We start from the raw sequence: 20521 nt of genomic DNA on the forward strand, positions 1-20521 counted from the left end.
CTATTTTTGGCCGCTATTTGCCGCGAAGTCTGACTTTGTGGTAAATAGCGAAAACTTAGAAAAATGCACTTCAGTGCATTTTTCTTAAGTTTTATGTTGCGCACACACATGTCCAAAGGACATGTGTGTGTGTAACATCAGTCTACATTTACATTTCAGGGGTGCTACAGGGTGTCCTTTGGACACCCCTGGCACCCTTGAAATCTCATCCTTATTTGCGATTACCAAATTGCTAATCGCAAATAAGGAATGACTCCCCATTCATTCCTATGGGCCTCTAGGCCCATAGGAATGCATGGGGAGTCATTCCTTATTTGCGATTAGCAATTTGGTAATCGCAAATAAAGAAGCTGCAGGAATCGCAAATAATATTGCGATTTCTACATGAATCCCGTTTTGCGAGTCATTATTAGCGATTCCTTAATAATCGCTATTAAGGACTCGCAAATCGGGATATTGATGAATCTGGCAGTAAGTGGGCTAAACGCAAGCAATTTTACAAATGCATGAAAATAAAGTATCTGGACAAATTCGGACTTCTTCAGGCCAACCTCGATGTAGGACTTCAGATTTATATCTTTTTTCACCGAAAGTCTAAGTAGTGAGTGAGGCTTCTCTATTTCATCACATACACACACATCCCTAATGCAGATGTTCCATGAAAGCCGTTAAATGCTTCTAGCTGAGAAATGCATCTTAAAGATTTCCAAAAAGGTACAAATGCAATATAAATAAAGACCTTTATTTTTTCTGTTGTACTGCATTGGTGCAGTTATTAATGTGTCCCTCACTCAGCGTCAGAACTCAGATTCACTTAGGCCATGCCTGCCTTAGCAAGACTACACTGATCGAAATTAAAACATTGCTTAAAGAAAACACTTGTTTTTGAGACGTCGTGAGCTGGTTTCAGCTACAGTGGACATTTTTTTTTATGTTCTTCCCAATCAAACAGAACTAGGTGAACACACAGGACATGTAGAGTCTGTAGAACTACTTGGACTGTTGTGTTCTAGTATTTATTCATTACATCGCTTGACTTGTCCCAGGCAAAAGGGAGGCAAAAAAAACCATTGTAAGACAGTCACTGCAATTCAAAGTTTTACAGATCGCAAGAGTTTTAAGGTTTCTGAGACCACATACTCCATCACAGCAAAGGCAGCATTGGTGGCTTTTCACTTACTTGCTGCAGTCCTGATGGTTTTGGTAAGCCTCATTTGCTTTATGTTGATAATTTGGAAATAAATGTTGAATTTTGGCTTGATAATTCTAGTCTATTTGCTTTAAGTCCATTGTGATCTCCATAGATTTTTCAGGCAATTTAATCTGGTTCTCAGTAAGTTTTGAAGTTTAGTGTTTTTTTGTGATTCTGGTAGTATTTGTAAGTGCTTTCCTCCTTATCAACATCCATTCAACATCACTTCAGATGAAAAGCTGGGCTTTCCCTTAGCAGGTTTGAAAGTACATGTGGTATGCTGGGCTTAGTCATGCCCGGGGCGCGATGCTGGTGACCTTCAAGAACTACTATGTGATGTATTTTGAGAAGATGTTTTTTTCAATTTTATTTTCCATTTCCCAAAAATAAATATATCACAATTCACATTTGTGATGAGCTGCCACACAGCAGTATAACACGCTGCTAAATTCCATGTAAAGAATACAATACACTTTCTTCACATTAAACATCACCCTCCTACCTTTCTCTTCCCTCTAATAGTAACAATTTAAGAAATAAACGTTTGCCAGCAGCGGTCCATTGAGATGCATTTGTCAATCGTCATATCTATGATGAGGCTTAGCACCCTGGTATGTGTCATCCTACTCCCATGGGGACAACTCCATTCGGAGGTTGTGAAGTAGGGGGGGTCGTGTCATTAAGGTAAGGTTTAATGGGGCCCCATATATATCTTTTGGACAAGAAGCAATGTGTTTTGAGAAGTTTTGTTTCTTATTCTTCTTTCGACTGCTTACAGTTCCTAGCCAGTTGTGATGGAGTGATAGATATTATATCGTAACCCTGCCAGAATAGTCATGAAGGTAATTTGTTTAATTGTTCCCTCACAAGTTTTCAACTTGTATTATTTTGTAGGCACTACTATTGGTAAGCTTTCAACTAACTAAGAAATGACCGAGAATGCTTGAATGAGATAGAATTTGACCACAAGGTTTGCAAACACAGATTTGGGAGATTTGAAGTTAAGTACACTGACATTTTTAATTACTTTTGTTAGGTTAAGCCTACGATCAAGAACGAAATAACGGAATCTGAATGTCTTCAAGACGAGAGTGGAACATTAAACCCTTCTGTTTTGGTCAGCACAAACACTAAAGCAACTCTGGTCATAAAAATGGAGGCTACACCTGTGAAAGAGCCAAAATCACACTGCACACAATCTGAAAATCGTACAGATTATGGCCATGCAGTTTCACCAGTGCGTTTGCTGTGTTCACCAACCTCATCTGATAAATCCAATTGTCATTCTTCAGGGACTGAAGACACTTTGCAGCCTGCACCACAGTTACCATCGAGAGACCTTATGCAGAAATCAGGTAAACAGAAATTGACATTTCTCTTGTTTTCTGCCTACCACTTCTACCATTTGTATAAATATAGCATTTTACATGTTAATTGTTCCTCCAATTCTGTAGTGAATTTGGAATGCTCAAGGCAAGCGTTTTCTTCCTGTACTTGAAAAGTGAACACCATCAACATACTCTATGGACTTCTTGTTAGATTAGTTTTCTAGTCTGTTTCTGACTGGTCATTTGTTTGAATGTGCTTTAAGAAACTATAAACTTAGCACAGTTGAGCCACTAATGTATTTAATGAGCTATATGGTAGTCTAGAAGCTGACCTCACCACCACCCATTCATTATCGCAAGATGTCATACTCTCATCTGTTCAATCCTTTCTTTAGTAAGAATGCCATCTTGTAGTGTTTCCGTTGTGCACGCTTAAAAGGTTTATTTATTTGCTTGACAACCTGCTGTGTTGTACTATCAGTGGGAATTCTTTGACTTGCACTCAAATGTTTCTTGTATGTGGCTGGTAAGTACTTGGTTGCAGTTTTTATGGGAAAATTAGACCCATTGCATACCAAATATGAAGGGTCACTTTATTTGCTACAGTTTAAAAAAACAAAACGTGAGCAGTGGAGAGGATCAGAAAACACGAAACAGGATGCAAATTTAGTGCCCAGGTGCCTTTTGGCGAACGTGTGCCAATACTCGGGGGTGTTGAATTTAATAAAATACTTGTCCATGGGGCAGGTTGCTTCATAAATCTATTTGTCCTGTAACAAAATCTACTTGTCGCTTTTGTGCCATTCAATGTGGCAACAAATTATGGCAGCAATCTCAGTATATAAGAACTCTGAAATAGCCTCTCTGATTATGCCAGGGCTCCTTCCATAGTAGAGTTTGAATACTAGCCACGTTTCCGCAGATCTACATACTGTGGCTGAAGGTAATGGCAAGCAAGAGTTCATCGGTTGGAATGCCCTTTTGAGTCTGTGCAAACCTACTAACTTGGATGTTTTGAGAGTTTTCATCAACTCTTCTTTAATCTTTTCCCATACTGAGAAATGTTGAATATTTATTCCTGACCATGGCTGACATAAAACTTCTTCCAGCGTTGGGGAAAAAAGTGGTTGGAGGGAAAGTAAACTTGCAAACACTCAGATTTTTGCATGAGCAAATCTGCAACTGCATATTTGCTCATACTAAAATGCTGTTCACATATATTTTGTAGGAGTACTGTTTCTTGGCCTACTTATGTAAAGTCTTGTCAATTAACGAACGTCATATATCTGCACTTAATCGAAGGACATGGGTTCACTTTATTTAATAATTGGGCCCCTAATTTGGTCTGGTGTTATCCATGACTTTTGTGTTTATTTTTTGTCTTACTGTCTCTCCATCTCTCTCTCCCTCGCTCTCCCTCTCCTAGCTTCACTGTGATTGACAGCCTTCTGTTCGTTCACAAGGAGGATATCGACACAGTCGTTTTGTTCAGTGCCAGGAAATACTGTGCAATGTGCTTTTTGAATCAAAACATTTTTTGCTTTTGCCAATGTAATGGTGAGGGCCCGGCAGCTGGCACACCAATAAGGTTTTACAAAAACCATGCCAAAACAAGTCACGCCTTGACATAACCAAAAGGCTGACCCAATAATCTCAGACCTACTGGCCTTACCAATGCTTGTTTATTTGTATGTTTCCCATAATCTTATTAAAACTGGTTACATTGATTTTCCATTATGATTATTTTTGGGAAATACTAGTGTACATCAACACCTTTTTCTAAATGATGCTGCAATGAAATGGTATCTACGTTTTTTCAGTAGTTTAGCAAAATATTTTTGCATTTTTTGAACATTTTATTTTGAAAGCAAAGAATAATCAATTTTGCTTTCAAGCTTTTGCAAATATTTGCATCTAATCTGAGAGCATTATGGGAGCACTATACATAGCCTCATATTGCTAAACATTGAAAAGGTGTGTACACATTTTTACACACTAACCACTGTCAGTAGTGCAGTCTGAGCTTACAACATTTACTAAGAGCGCGCACCCAAATAATAAAGCCTTTGCATTAACACCTTAGCTGCGTGTAAACATTTCTCCCCAGTGCTGCGCTGTCCATTAGAACTAGTGCTGAATGGACGTTCAATGGTCGTGCGCAGCACTGGGGAGGTAGCGCTGCTGACGACCATTGGCCGTCAGCAGCACTTAAGGGGTTAATGAACCATAAATACAAGTTTGAACAGCATTAACACTGACACAAATATTACCATAACTGCAGGCAATGTCTTTCCCTGATCAATAATGTAGTACTGTAAACTGGCAGCCAAAGGGTGTATACTGCAGGGGTTGGGCCTATTTGTCCCAAGGACAAAATACACATGAAAACTTGTTGCTCTTGACACCAAACAATATGTCCCGGGCGTCGGGCTATAGGAATTCCACATCCTGGATGTAATACTTACTTTTGCTCATAACTACTCCCACTCAGTTTTAGAAATATACTTTTTATGGGAATAAAAGATGAATGCATAACTTTCAAAACAAATGTCTTAATTTTTTAATATATTCGAATTAATGCAACAATAAAAGAAAAGAGACAGTAGACTGTCAAAACAAGTTCCCTAAAAGTGAGCACCCAACAAGTAGTAATAATTATGGCAGATATGCATGTGTTAAGATTTAGTGCTGGCCCCTTGATATACCTCCGTAAGAGAATTCTTGTCCAGAGATTTTTATGTTATTTTTTAAACAGATTTTATCCGTCAAATAGCACATATGGAGCTCTGTATACCAGAAACTTCTGCATAAGAAACGTATATCATCATGACTTTTACTGTTTACATGAGCAAATCAAGGAAAAATGGAGAGCAATATAAATGAAAAACCAACAAAGAAACCATAACCCAACAAACCCTCCCCTCCAATCGCACTAAAGGTTACCCCAGAGCAGCATATTAATAGAAAAAAGCACCTTCTGCTATAAGTGTGGCTCGTCATTACACATAAGACTATGTCCTGCACCAACAAAATGGAGATTTAAGCCAGGTCAAGGGGCCCTGTCGTAGAGACGGGCTACAACTCCAAGCCTCTGTAGTCCGCCCATCGCTGCCAGATTTTAAACTGTTTAAGCGAGCACCCTCTTGCTGTGAAAATGGGAATCTCCAGGCCCATGCAGAAGTCCAGGCCGTTCTTCCATGCGGACACTGAGGGCGCTACCGGTGCCTTCCATCCCCTAGCAATATCTCTTTTTGGCTGAGTGAACCCCAGCAGCATAAGATGGCATTTGTATATGTTGCCCCCCCAACCCCGTCCATAACATGTAAGAGTTCCAACTTCAGCGAGCGGGGAAGGTCCCAGCACCTTTGAGAGGCAGGTCATAACCCCCCTCCAGAATTGTGCCAAGGCAGAGCACCAGAGATTTTCATGTTTGATTTGTGTTTTTGTATCAAAGAAGTAATTTAGCTTGTGTAGATATTGCTAGTCCCGGACAAATGTTTCTGGATGACATTATTATAAATGGCAGATGTATTGCGGTGAGGTTATATTTCAGGAACAATGACCCACATTCTTCATTTTGGTGTCAAAACATATGTTTTGTGGTTCAAATAGTCTTATATAGACTGAAAACTCTGCAGAGCAACCCTTCTGCCATTTTCCAAATGGCGGCTCTGTAAAGTGTTTTAGTAAGAATATTGTTAATTTAGTATAATATTGTTTTTGTTTCAGGTTTTCTGTTGATTCAAATTCGTAAACATAAGAGAAGCAGGTGGTTGCAGAGGATCTTTATCTCCTGGCAGAGTGTTGCTAACTACAAAATCTGAACACTTCAACACAGAAAAATGTGTCATATGCCAAACTAATCTGAAAGAAAAGTGAACATCTACTGTGGCTGGACAAAAGAGTTTGAGATGCTCTAGAAATACAGCCAGAGGACGTTCACTAAAGATTGAAACTAATGGGTGAAGGGGATCAAATAATTATTAATTGTAACAAGTGCTTCAAGTCGTATACATTGGAAAAAAGCCTGGAAAAAATGAGTCAAAAAAATAATAGAAACCAGTGAATCACAACAAGAATCCTAGTCTTCTGAGAAAGCTAGAACAACTGAACCCAGTGGTCATCAACTTAGATTGAAGATCAATGGCTACCCCTCGTCCACCTCCAACAACTGATCAGAAATCAGAGGTTCTTCATTGTGTTATCTTTGGTTTATCTCGAACAAGGGCCTAAGGGACTGACAAGAGAACAGAGTATGTGACTCAAAGGGCAAACATATTTTTATCTGCTGCTAGTTTCTTCCAAGATGACGTTTTCATCCGAGTAGCTAATCTAAACGGCGAAGTGAATGTATTTGCAACTGATTTGCATGTCCACTCAAACTGCATGGAGTGTTTACATTGGAGAATATGAATGCACAATGAGCTCCCAGCAGAAACGTAACCGCTAGCCTTCATTTAAGTTTGAATTCTTTAAAAAAGGAAATTGTTTTAAAGCCACTCTTGAGTGCTGGCTACGCTTTCACACTCCGTGAGATCAGAGGAATAATGGTCAACATTAATGAAGCTGTATTGCTCCATAATAATGAAATTAAGATTTTTCTGGGGAGACTGTATAGTTTCAGAATTCGTTTTTATTATTCTAACAAAAAGAATGCGCCACTTGTTGTGTTCTCAGCTAATTTGACTCCTGAATTTCTTGCTGCCAAAATAAGATGACAGGATGCAGTAAAATTAGCAGGAACTATTTTAAGAAACGTCCTGAAAGATTTAGATTTTGGACCTAATGACACATTTTATGATGTCCCAGAGCTCTGCAAATCATGGGATTCAAGAAGAATGCCTGCTAAAGTCCCTGAGTTCGGAAGAGAAACAGAAGCTGTCAACATTGATGATGGCTTTGAAGTCATAAGCTAAGAAGTGGAAGACAATGCTTATGCTGTGCAAACGTACTGTAGAAAAGTCTGCTACACACGATGACTGCCCAATCAAACTATGACAAGTGCAAAAGTAGAGAGCCAATCACTTCAATTAATAGGATTGGTTTATCAAAAAGTTGTTATGACATAGTACAGAGCAGGAACTTGTGAATCCGACAGCACACCACTTCCATATCACTTTACCACAAAAGTATTTACAATTGCTGCTCTTGATAATTTTGATTTTGAAGACAGCTCTTCTTTGTCTGGAACATCCACCACATGTGATACTGCCATTGTGCTTTTTCAAGACTGTACCAACGAAGTAGCTGCTGGAAAACAAACTGCGCCAGCTGTAGGCCTACACAAACGAAGCTTCAAACTTATAACCCAACAACCATGCCAACGTTTGCAAAATCATTACAAGTCCTCAATAGTCCGAGTCTACCAGAAAGTTTCAAAGTGGCTGAGGACTTGGATCATCTTCTACCTGATACTGCGGTCCGCAAAGCTAATTTAACTGATTATCATATCGCTTATTCGGTGTAGCCTGAAGGATGAAGAAAAGGCAGTTGCTCCTTGGGCTGAAATTCATGCCCTGATCTTCCAAATTACCTCCCACTGGAGAAGATTGGGTTTTTACCAGTATTACCATCCCCAGTCACAAACTTTGCAACAGTATTCACAGCTCTACACAATTTCCAAAATGTGCGTGCTCAGCTCGAAGCCCAGCCTATGGTGCCAATGTTCTGCAATGGTGCTTTCTGTATTGTAGCTGACCGTTTTATGATCAATCCAGTTGAATTTGATGATCTATATCCAATGATTGGTGTTTTCCACATGACAAAAGCTGCGTTGCAGTGTGCAAGAAGTTATCTTAGTGTATGTGGCATAGACAATTCACTTATTGAGACTGAAATATTTGGAGCAAAACTGTCCATTCAGTATTGAGTGGAACTCATTATGTTCGTTCGTTACAAGGTATACTCATCATATCTGAGTCTGTAGAAACATTGCGTTGGAATGCTTTCTAGAAGAATAATGATAAATTAGGTTTTGCATATCTTTTCTCAGAATTGAACAAGGAAAAGGTGCACTTCATTCAAAAGACATACTGCAAAGCCAGGCAATGTTCAGTACAAAATCAGAAAACCAATTTCAGAGAGTTGCTCAAGGAATTTGAAGAAAAATCTGAACTTTGCAAGTACTAGGGAAATGTTTTACATATGATAGATAGCTCTCGTGAAAAACATGGTATGTGCTGATTGGGAAGGTGATTGGGAGCTACAGCTGAAGACTTTTTGCAGAAATGACAAATTCCAAATTACTGGACCATCGTGAAACTGTTCCTCACCGCAAACCTATGGGAAAAAGAGGGGAACGTTTTAATAAACTTGTTGACAGCCTTCTTCATTTCATGCAGCAGCAAGTAAACCACTTTTAAATGACTGAGTGTGCGACTACATAACTTCGTGACCAAACAATAAGTGGATAACGATATAAAGACACGTCTACTAGATGTCTTGAACTAGTTCGGAACTATATTCAGAACTGAAGCAGGAGAGGTTTGTATTGAAAGAGAAAAAGCTGTTTGACATGATCAGTAAAGCTAAACTTCCACGCTTTAATTGCCATGGTAAGGGTTTTGTCCAATTGGCCACTACAAAACAGGTTAGAAAAAACAACTTTCGCAACCACATGAGCGAGATGGTTGTAGCAAATGAATGGTGTGAATTTATCAAGGACATTCTCTTGCATGATCTTCTTCCAATAAACGCATTCATTGATGGAAATGCTGCAACCAAACCAGTGATACACAAACTCGTTCAAGAGCTCGAATAAAACTTTCACCTGAAGAATTTCAATTAAAAAAGGTGTCCTCTTTACAAACTGCTGTTGTTGTGGACTATATGTCCCAATTGAGAATGGCCAAGAGTTTATCAATGCAAAACTTCGGAAATGTCATTCATACTTTTCTAAAGATATCAAAGTCATTATGCACCTTGCAAGAACTGCACATTGTCTTTGACAGTTATCTTGAACTATCTGTCAAAGAATGTGTCCGAATCATACGAATGACTGCAAGTGTAATTAAGTAAATTTTTTATTTTTCCTGATTAATTAAAACAATAATTAAAACCGTTTTAAAAGTACATTTTAAACAGTTTTAGAATTTAAGAAGTTATGTGCAAGCCTACAGGTAACTCAAACTGCCATCAGGCAGCAGGTCAAGCTTTTTTTGTTGGACCACACGCTACGTGCTCTTGTGCCTTTTTATTACTAGGTCAAAAAACTTTGTGACCCGACAGTTTAGTTTTATGTCAACTGAGTTGAAGCACAGTTTAACTGCTTGCCTGCATGTTCGAATACCTTGCTGCTTAAAAGTTAGATGTAGTAGATTGTGCCTAATATCCTTTAATTTAGGGCACATACAAATAACGTGAACCATGTCTTCCTTACAAGTGGAACAATTGACAATTGAGCTTACCTGCATCAAAAATTCAACACCTGTGCAACTTGATAAGTTCTGGTCATTAACTACGAACTAGATCGACTTGGAGATGTTAACTCTCCAAAACATTGCTGATGCTTCAGTGAACACTGAATTTCCAACTATTGCAAATTGAATGATTGTCAATGTGGAGTTGGTGCCTGCAGAGAGATTCAAAAGGTGTGGACCATATTGTTCAAGAACTTAACAGCAAATTGGAGGAAGCTGACCTGTGTGGTGTGCAACATTTTGAGTGGGCTGTTTGAAATGGTTCCAGTTAACTCATTGTACTTTCAAATAATACAGATGTTATTATTGTGCTACTTAGATGTGTTGCAATGTTCATAAGTCAGGGATTGTCAGAGTTATGGATACGTTATGGAACAGGCAAGAAAAGACACTGAATCCTGATTCATATTCTGTACAAGAAACTTGACCTAGAGGTGCTGAGTGTTCTTATCAAGGCACATATTCTTACGGGAGATGAAACTATGAGCAAAATTGAAACAAAGCTTGGAGCTTTAACTGCTGAAATAGTGAAGTTTCTAAAAGGATTTGCTGAGACAGAAGACTATTGAGACTTTAAAGATGTAGAAAAATAACTTATGCATGTGTGGAAAACACGTTTTGGCTTTCACACATTTGACGATCTTCGGTACAGTGAGTTCAAGAGATCAGTGTTACTAAGTGACCTTCCACTGACATCATATTATGTGAGAGGACACATTAAGAGTGTTCTTTCTACTTGATAAGAAGATGTGAAATTGTTAGGGATAATGTATATGTAGAGAAAGTGCTGTGTGAATTTGGTTGGGAAGATATTGATGAGTGCTAAAACCTACGAAATTTCTAAAGACTACCCACAGTACTTTCAAAACCTGTGTTACAAAAAGATGTGCCTATCGGTATGCACTTCTCAAAGGTTCAACATTCTGCAAATGTACCACAAGCGATTGCTGAAAAAATAAAGTGAACTATGAAAATATGTCTAGAACAGTAGAGATAAACATTATTTTTCTTTCATATCTAGATCAAAAATATTGTTTGGTGTATATATTAAAGGATTAAAAACCATCATTATTCGTTTAATTTCTATATATGTCTCTTCTCCGTCTATTAGGTTGCACTGAGGAGTTTTTTTCGGTCTCTATAAGACTACATGACTCCCAAAACCTATGTTTTGACACCAAAATGCAGTATATAGGTCCTGTGGTTCCTGAAATGTTACATCATCACTGCAACACATCCGCCATTTTTTAAAAATGTCATCCAGAAAAATTCGGCACGGATTAGTAATGTCTACAAGGGCTAAATTACTTGTTTGATGATTCAAAAACATGAATCAAAAGTGAAAATCTCTGGACAACACTTTTTTTATGGAGATATATGGAGATATATCAGGGGTTCGGGGTTAATTCAGCACAAAATAAAAATAATTTGCTTGTTATTGAATGTACGTTTTTTCAGCAATTGTGGCAGTTAATTTGTGTCACGAGTGTTCAGGATTATATCTGCATAAATATGATATAACAATATGAAGTTAGACAAAGAACTCGGACACTTTCTTGAATAATTTGACAACTGAAGGACTTATTTCCGCATATGTGACTCACTTTCCCCTTTAGCCAGTAGAGGATGTTTCTCACTGGAGCATCCTTTGGCTTCCCTTTTTAAATAATTTTTAGGGCCTTGGTGAATGAGTTTCTGGCATCAGTTCCCAGTGTTCATTTTTTGTCATCTTGGATAGAGGCATGGGTAATGATGGTCTTTGTTGGCTGTATCCACTGATCTACCTAATTTCTCATATAGCAGAGGTGGGGTCTCTTCAATCACTGCTCACTCTTTTGTAACTAAGTCTGCTCCTCACTGGTAATACTTGTGTCATCTATGTTGGGTTTTGCTGTTGCGAGACCTCCATTATCTTACATGTACTATTTAATTTGTTTGGGTTTAACCCGTTCCGTGCTCAGGACGGCCCCCGGCCGTCCCACGTGATGGTGGGCGTGTGCAGAGGATGGCCGTGGTCCGCCCGACCCCTCCCACTGATTAAAACTTGAGCACCGAGACGGAATTTGCGCCGCGGTCAACTGGTTAATGTGGAGCAAAACCCGTGGAGGTATCCAGAAACAACTGTTAGGAATGAATTGCCTATGAAAGGATGATCTTTGGTCACATATTTTGAGAAATGGGATTGAATTAATCTTGTTTAGGATGCTCTTATCTGCACTGTTTTTTTAAATAATTCCGTTTAACATGTTTTACATAAACAAATAAAGCCATTAGAACCATGCAGACAACACAGAGGGAGATCTGTAGAAAGTGTGCTCCACAATACAGCCATTTCTTTTACACATATTGTGAAATAACCGTGTACCTGGAATCTGCTAAGACCTCATATGTCATTTTGGTTGGCACGCAATGGGCCCGACATCCTGCCATGTTTTGATGCACAGCCCTGTCATTTACACACCATTTTCTCTGCAGAAACATAGTAGTTCATGTCTTACCTCCAACAGTGAGCTATGTCTAGTTTGGTGACCTGGATGCTGAGGCCCGCCAAAACCCTCTGCTTTTTGAATCGTGTAACCATTCATTATTCATAGCAATGCCACGTTGTAGGCATCACCAGAATGTTTGGGATTCCGGCCAAGGCACTGTATATTTTTTGCTAGTACCCCTGAATGAGATGACAGCCCCATGTCATATGATAGAAACCATCCCTTTGCTTTCCTCAGCGTGTACTTTTAGGGTTTTTGACCCTGCCCATCTTCCACAGCCTGGAGGGTTGCAGTAGAGCCTATGGAAGTAGTTCAGTTGTATTAAACTGTTGATGGAGGGGATAGCCAGGACCCAGGCCAGCACCTTAGCCTGCTGCCATTCATCATTATAATCCTCATCTGTTTCTCCCATGCCCCTTGTCCAGGTGGCTCCAAGTTCTTTGGGTCGATCTGGGATATTCAAGGTTAAGGACCATTGTTAAGGACCTGTAAATCCTGGAAATCTACTTTGCACCCCAGGAGCTCTACTAATAACTTAGATTTGAGAGGATTAAACTAGATCTCCCCCAGTTACCCAACATGCGTTGCCAGGGCATTGTGAAGGTGCAGCTACTTATAAAATTGGGATTTGTTTAATTGAAACTAGTCGCTTAGTTGCTGAAAGGACTATGTGATCAGAAACCCAGACATTCCAGAGACCTGTATGGCCGATAGGAATGTAGGGTCCAAACCCCAATGATTGTGCAACATGCCTCAACCAAGTGCCAGTCCATAATCTGTTCGGATTCGTTTATTTAGCTAATTAATATTTTTCAAGGCTTCCCTCCAGCACATAAGGTAGATTTTAGTGACTTGTACTGCACGAGGGGGGCCTGCCCATAAAATAGGTCTGAAGTACCTTCGTTGTGTCGAAGTGTCCAGTTCTAACCTAAATGCAGCATCATGGCTGGCCCCAAACAGCCAATGCTAAATTGTTATTAGTTGGGCTGCCCAGTAATATGATCTGGGATCACTGATCCCAGTCCTCCTTCATAACACTATGGCTGCTAAGGCAATTCCCCTCCTGTGCTGGGAATTGCCATTTTGCTGGTGTCATGACGAGCTCAGCTCGTCATGAGCACAGCTCCAGGCTACCTCATGACGAGCTGAGCTCGTCATGAGCATGGAAGGGGTTAAATAGGTTCGGTGTATTTCTTGTACGAAACCCGGGTAATCTACCCAGCCAACAAATATCTTGTAAGCATGGATTACATTTCAGTAAAAAAGAAAAGCGAACGCAAGTACAAATATGAAAGTAGGGCAACCATTTTGTAGAGTACTGCTCTCCTCATTATAGAGCGTGGCAGCTGGGCCCACACCTTCACGTCGTTACAAGTATGCTGATTTAGGGAGGCACTATTTTGATCCCAAGCTTCTCACTGGTCTTGCATTATAGATAGCCTAAGTATTTGTGAACGTAGTGGCCACGCGAAGGTGAGAGAGGAAGATCTGTTTCTGGGAATGGCCCATTAAGGGTATTTATGTTAACTTCGGCCAATTTTACTTTAACCCAGAAGCATCCCCATATACTCACAACTTCTAATGCATGGACAGAAGTTTGGGCTATTGGGGGAAGATAAGCAAGTCTTCTACATATAGTGCAGTCTTATCTTCTTGTCCGTTGGGCCAGCAGCATCCTGTCAGTTGAACATCTCGACGGATCCACTACGCTAGAGGCTCCACAGTCAAGTTAAATAGAAGAGGGGATAAGGGGAATCCCTCTCTGTTGCCCTGTCTTATGGGAGATGTGAATAGCACACTATTTACCCTGGCCTTCACTTTCTGTTTTTTATATAGAGCTGTATTGGCAGTAAGAAAGCATGAACCTTCATTCTTTCCAGGATCTGAATAGGAAGAGCATGTTTTCATAGTCAATTGAAATTAGCACTGCAAAGCCCTGTAACTCATAGGCCTTGGACAGGGCCATATGGCTTGTCGCAGGGAGTGGCTTGTGCATCTACCTGGCATGAAGCCATTTGGTCTTTGTGTATACGGGGGTTCCTATCACCCTGTTTAGGATAAAAGTCCATATTTTTGCCAACATCTTTACCTCAACAATAAGCCACAAAATAGACCTGAAGGATGAACATTAATTGGGCGGTTTGTCCAACTTGTGAAGTGTGGCAATTGAGGTTTTCTTGATGGGAGCACCACTTTTGTCTCCAACTCTCCAAGCAGATTCAGTACATGAGGGGACAGAAGGGACGAGAATGCTTTGTAGAGCTAGTCCGGAGGCCATTGGGGCTGACCGCTTTGCCTCTCAGCATATCTGTCAGTACCCTTGTTCCTATTAATGATCACAGTGTTGCACTATGTGGATGCAGGTGAGTTTATAGCCCTTGCAGTAGAAAAAAAACATTACTTACTGCTAACAAATATCTCCTCTTTGGTAATCTCTGGTAGATTAGCATGTGAGTCTGCTGTCTCTTTTTTCGTAACCGCAAGCTATGCTATCCTGTGCCTGCCCTAAATGGAGCCAAAAGTGGTAGCATGGCCTCATGCTTTTTAGCCTCCTTTAGTTTAAAAAGGATGTTAACAAGATGGCTGCTCTTAATACGAGGTTAGCGCTAGTATTGTTGTAGGTACAGTGAGCTTGTAGTTCCGTAATTTTTTAGCTAAACCATCTTATTTTCCAAGCCCAACATAAGATGTTGGAAGTATGCACACTACAACAAATCAAGCAGTCATTGAGTTAAGTAACCTATTCCTTAAAAGTAGCAAATAATCATAGGTCACTGTTGTGCAAAGGATATATGCTGGAGAAACTATGCTACAGGCAGTTTTCTTTCATAGGATGTTTTGTGAGTTGATTTTTAATGCCTGGAAATGTTTGCCATTTCACAGGAGTTTGTGACAGTAAAAGACAAAGGAAACCAACAAAAAAGCTGCTAGAATCTATTGACCTGGGCACCACATTTATACCCTTGGACGAGGAGCTGTCACCTGTCAAAAAGGTATGTTTGACAAGAATTTGGTACAATTAACCCATTACATATTAAATTATGTGTATTTGCAGGGGCTTTAGTAGTTTTGGCCAGACTTTTGGTACCAAGAGTATGCTAAATATTTAGATTTTGAGAGATTTAGATCAGAATTTTCTGAACACCAATCGATTGAACTTAGTCTGTCATGATTATTCTATTATTTCTATAGCATATTTTCAGTGGTGTCCAAGAAAACCTCTAGATTTTTTGTATGTGGTGCATACTGAATCACTTCTTGCAAATGTCTGTTTGCCCTACTAAACACTCTAGGAGCAGCAAAATGTTTACTTGAAATGTTATGCCTGACAAGGGGAACATAAGTTCCTTTTTCAGATCCTGAAAGGAGTATTGGGAACTTAAGTATACTCCTCTCCATAAAAAAGTCAAAACTACTCTGAGTGAAGCTCACCATTGCTGGGAGGAAAAATACTCTAACTAAAGATAGACAGTAATCGTTTTTCACGAATGTATTAGTTTCAGCATTGACATTTCTAGAATTGAAAAATATGACCTAGAAAATGCCTTTAGTGGGACGGTTAATACAGCCAGGAAAGCAGAGTGCACTCATTGTCTAAAAAAAAATATATATCAAGTTGGGATCTCAGTGGAAGCTTCCGCTTGTGTGTGCTCGTTCTAGAGCCATAAGCATGGTACAGATGCTGTGAGTCAACCATGCTCAGATTTCCCAGTACTTGATTTCCTGTTCTGGTGCTATATCTCGGTTTGTTTCAAGAGCTGCACCATGATTGCCAACAATCTGTAACTGCTTCCTTTTAGTGACTGGCCATATCCCTTGATATTCTCTCAAGTATGCTCCTTTATGCCTCCCAGTGTCTCATGTCGCTGCCAGGTTTCTAGAAGCATGTTAAACAGAAAAAACCTTCCTGATATTCCTTTTTGGACTTGATAATTATCATCGGGGAGGTAAAGATACCAACAAGGGATTCACTTAAAACAATATTTCAGATAGACCTATTATTCAATAGTGATGTCGAGGAATGACCTCTCAGATCAATTGAAGGGTGTTTAACTTTTGTAGAGTGATTTGAAAAGAAAGAAATCAATCTAAAGTGCAAGGATGTGTATTTTTAAATTTGTATTAAAGAAACCAGTTAATTAAACAAATAATCACAGGGGTTCAGAATATAAATCTCATCGTACATTTACAATATTTGTTACAATGGGTTTCCAGAGCTAAAACCCATATTTCAATGTATTTATACCCACATTCTTGCATACAGCTTGAGCATGTGTTTAGAAAATACAAGTCAGTTAGTAGGTGCTAGCAATTTCTAAATGAAAGGTGGGTTATCCGTCGACGTTTCAGTCTTGGTTGTTTCCCAACTGGGAGACCATCTTGAGGACTGTCTCTTTAAATGAAGATGAAGGACACCCTATAGATATTTATAAAGGGAACATTGCTATCATAGAAGAATCTCATCAACTTTAACCATTAAAATGTTCACCTACAGTGAAACGAGCAGAGATTGCCCGAGAGAACTGGAGGATAGCAAACAGTCACCATATTTGTAGTCCATTAGTATTGAGTTATAATGTCTATAAGCTTAACATGATAGATAATTGTGCTCAGCATGCAATAATTAACAGAGTGACATTTTTAAAAAAGAATGGAAAAGGACCTCTTAGTTTGCAAAGCTGCAACCAAGGCAATGAATTAAAAAACCTTCACCATACTGCACCGGCTGAAATCTATTGCATAACATATTATTTGCCATGCTTTATAAAAAAAGTGCAATTATGCTTACTATGAGGCAAACAAGTTGATATTTGGCTGGGACCTATAAGGTACGATGCTAGAAAGTCACATAGTTCAGGAAAATGAGACCGGAATCTCTCTAAGAATAAAACTAGGAATTACAGAAGTGAAACAGAGAAATGAACCCTGAAGTATCCCATCCCAGTGGCGCAACACAGTAATGGGTACTCACATAGAAATTGTGGTCCCAGGACAAGCTTAATGATCAGTAATGTTTAGATGCACAGGGCAATTAATGCTGGAAATTCAACATATAGACAGAACCCTAAAGAAATAAATCCTCGTTAAGAAATCTAGTTCGGATTTTATGGGCAATATTTACTTGCTTAATTGGTATTTTACATAGTTATACATCTGTATGTAACATAATTAGTTGGCTGTGTCTGTGGAGTTTCAAGAACTACAATAGTTGTGGAGAAATGTCTTTTTCAGAGGAGCACAGTAATAGTTAATCGAAAATCATCCTGGCTTCTAAAAGTATCATAACTTGAAGACCGAATTGGCACAGGATGAGGAATCTGATGCTGAAGGGGAGGCCATCAAGGGCAAACCAGAACAACTCCAGAAAAAAAGAGTGTAAGAGCATTAGAAATCCACCCACCTGAGCCAAAGCGTTATGACTAGAAGTCTCACAAGACTGCCTTGGTGCTGAAAAACACTTTGACTGAAGGAAAGTTGAGACAGCCTCACTTATTCCAACAAAGGACACGCCTCAACGTCGAATGGTGATTGGGAAGTCAAGAAAGACCAAAGAAAAGCCTGCTGACCGCGTTCTATGCTGAATGAGTGGTCGAAGTCGAGCAAAAGAAGAGGCAACTCTAAGCTGAAAGGGCAGCTGTCCTCGAGAAAAAGAGAAATGTTGACACATTTCTCAAAGAGTTTAGAATCCCTTCAAAGCAGTCGGGAGATAGTACTTAATGGGAGTGTAGGGAAAGTACTCCTTTTTGACATGGTCACCCCCACTTTTTGCCTGGTACATGATGTGATTTGAGTGAAAGTGCACTGGGTTCCTGCTAACAAGGTCCCCAGTGCCATATCTCTTCAAAAAAATTGTACAGTTGTTCCCCCAATTGGTAATAACTCTAGCACTTGTTATAAGTCCCTAGTAAATGGTAAGTCAGGGTGCTTGATATAAAATGTCGGGGCATACCTGCATGAGCAGATATGCCCCTGTGCTGGTCAGCTCCATTATTGCCAGTGCAAATAAACAGGGTAGCCATTTTAGAACATGTCCTGGACACTGGTGAAAGAGAGTTCCCCAGCTGTATGATGGCTTCATTGAAAATAGTGCTGTTTGGTATCAAACATCTCATATTCACAAACCCACCCTCCCAGCCTGTCACCCGAGACAGATATCTGACCTCCAGAGGTGAGGATAAATCAAAAGGGAGGGACAGAGATCCTGGTTAGGAGGTCCTGCACACAGGCTCCGGGGTAAGGTTAAGAACTTGAAAGGGGTGTGCAGTTCCTGTAAGTACACGCCGGGAAGAAGGTCTTTCTTCGTGATGCCCTCACACACCCCGAGAGGTGTCATGCTTCATCATTGGGCTGTTGCCCCTTGTCAGGCTGGTGCTGCAATGCCTGAAGGGCTCCTGAAACCGGGGCTCTTTGGCGGGGATCTTTTGAAGAAGCTGTAGGGTGTGTGCGGGTGTGAGGGCTAGGTAGTGCACAAGGGGGTGAGATAGTTCAAATAGGTTAGGAGCAGTCCTATTGGGTTAATAAATTTGGTAGCTCCCGCCTAATTAAAAACTGTGTGTGCGCTCCTGTGTGGAAAATGTTTATCAAATTATGTGTGAATGGTCAACAGGTTTCGTGCCTGGTCTGCCCCTAACGGGTCAATTGGCTCTTCGTCTGGACCAGTAACGTGTGAAGAAGTGCACTACCACTTGGTATTCAGTATAGTGACATGAATTGCCAGGGAGGTAGGAAGGCCTAGTTGACGTGTACTAGGGCGATCAGTAGACCTGTAGAAGAAAGGAGAAATAAGAGGGGGAAAGGACAACTAAACCAGGCGTTAGGACATAGTCCTGGTTGGACGAAAGGTATTTCCAATGGTGGCAATACAAAGTGATACTACATCTGGGTATCCCAAAAATATATTCAAATCAGAACATGTACACCCAATAGGGGCGACTGGTCAGAAGAGTAGACATCACCAACAGTAATTAGGTTATTTGAAACAAGAGTGGGAATGCCATTCGTCATGAATACATGTTAGTAAATCGACTATGTCTGAAAGAAACACGTTAGTGTTAGATTCCTTACCTTAGAATATCCCCAGGCGTCAGACTGGATCCGGAAAGTTTTCGTCAGCAGTACCCCTGAGCGTCGCTAGGCGTCGTCGGTGGCTCCGCGTCTGTCGTCGGCGTCGTGATCGCCGGGATGACGTCGTCGGAGTACTTAGACGCTGCCCTCGCGCGCGAACACCAGTTCTTCTTTTTTCTTCGCCACCAAGCGCAGATCCGGGAAGAGCAGTACTCGTAATCATTTTTTGACTAACTTTTTTGATCTATTTTGATCACTTCTCGAGTCGACCTTCGACTAGCGGTGCCGATAGGGATGCCTGGATTAAAACCTTGCGAGGACGGTCACCGCTTGATGTCGGTGACCGACCCCCACCGTCGGTGCCTTTACTGTCTCGGGCCGACCATGATGACAAGTCGTGCCCCGACTGCCGGGCCTTGACCTCGAAGGCTAGACGGGAGCGGTCCCGTAAGCGGCTCGAGCTCTGGCAGTCGGCTCCGCAGTCATCGCCGCTCGGCAAGTCACCACCAATCGTCAGGCTACAAGTCCTCGGGTAAGTTGAGTCCTTGGAAAAAAGTCGAAGAGGCGTCATCGCTCTTCCGACTTCCCCCGACGCTTACGCGACGCAGCTTGGGGTTCGGGCGACACCGCCCACGCGGCTCCACCGGAGCCGCAAGCGCCTCGTCCAGCTCCACACCCTCCAGTAATTGGGCTGCATGCGATGCCGGAGGAGATGCGTGACTTCCTCGTGGCCATGAGGACTCACTTCCCTCCGGACCATGTTGAGGCGCCTTCGGATCCGTTTGGGAGTCCTAGCGGGCCGGCGGCTCCGGCCCCGGCAGGTGCTTCTGATAGATACATCTGCCAGTGGATTCCTCACCTTGTGAATATCCCCTTGCGGCAGCAACATTCGGAAATTCTTATTGTAGCTTCGCGCCAACATGGACAACGTCACAGAGGCACGGCATCGCGCGCCACTCCGCTGACGTCACCGACACCATAATAGGCCCACGCTGGCGTGATGACATCAGTTCCCTTTTTTCGGCGTCG

General features: G+C 40.9%; 1 protein-coding gene across 3 annotated transcripts in view; it reads left to right on the forward strand.

Annotated features, from left to right (window-relative positions):
- Nucleotides 1–20521, forward strand: part of NSD1 (nuclear receptor binding SET domain protein 1) — a 1028734-nt gene that overhangs the window by 289012 nt on the left and 719201 nt on the right. For all 3 annotated transcript variants that reach the window (XM_086931779.1, XM_086931778.1, XM_086931780.1), the window contains exons 7-8: nucleotides 2229–2547; nucleotides 15311–15420. In XM_086931779.1, the coding sequence (XP_086787905.1) occupies nucleotides 2229–2547; nucleotides 15311–15420 (429 nt within the window). The remainder of the gene's footprint in view (nucleotides 1–2228; nucleotides 2548–15310; nucleotides 15421–20521) is intronic.

The sequence above is a fragment of the Lissotriton vulgaris genome, chromosome 7 (genome assembly GCF_964263255.1).
Source record: "Lissotriton vulgaris chromosome 7, aLisVul1.2, whole genome shotgun sequence".
Lineage (NCBI taxonomy): Eukaryota > Metazoa > Chordata > Amphibia > Caudata > Salamandridae > Lissotriton > Lissotriton vulgaris.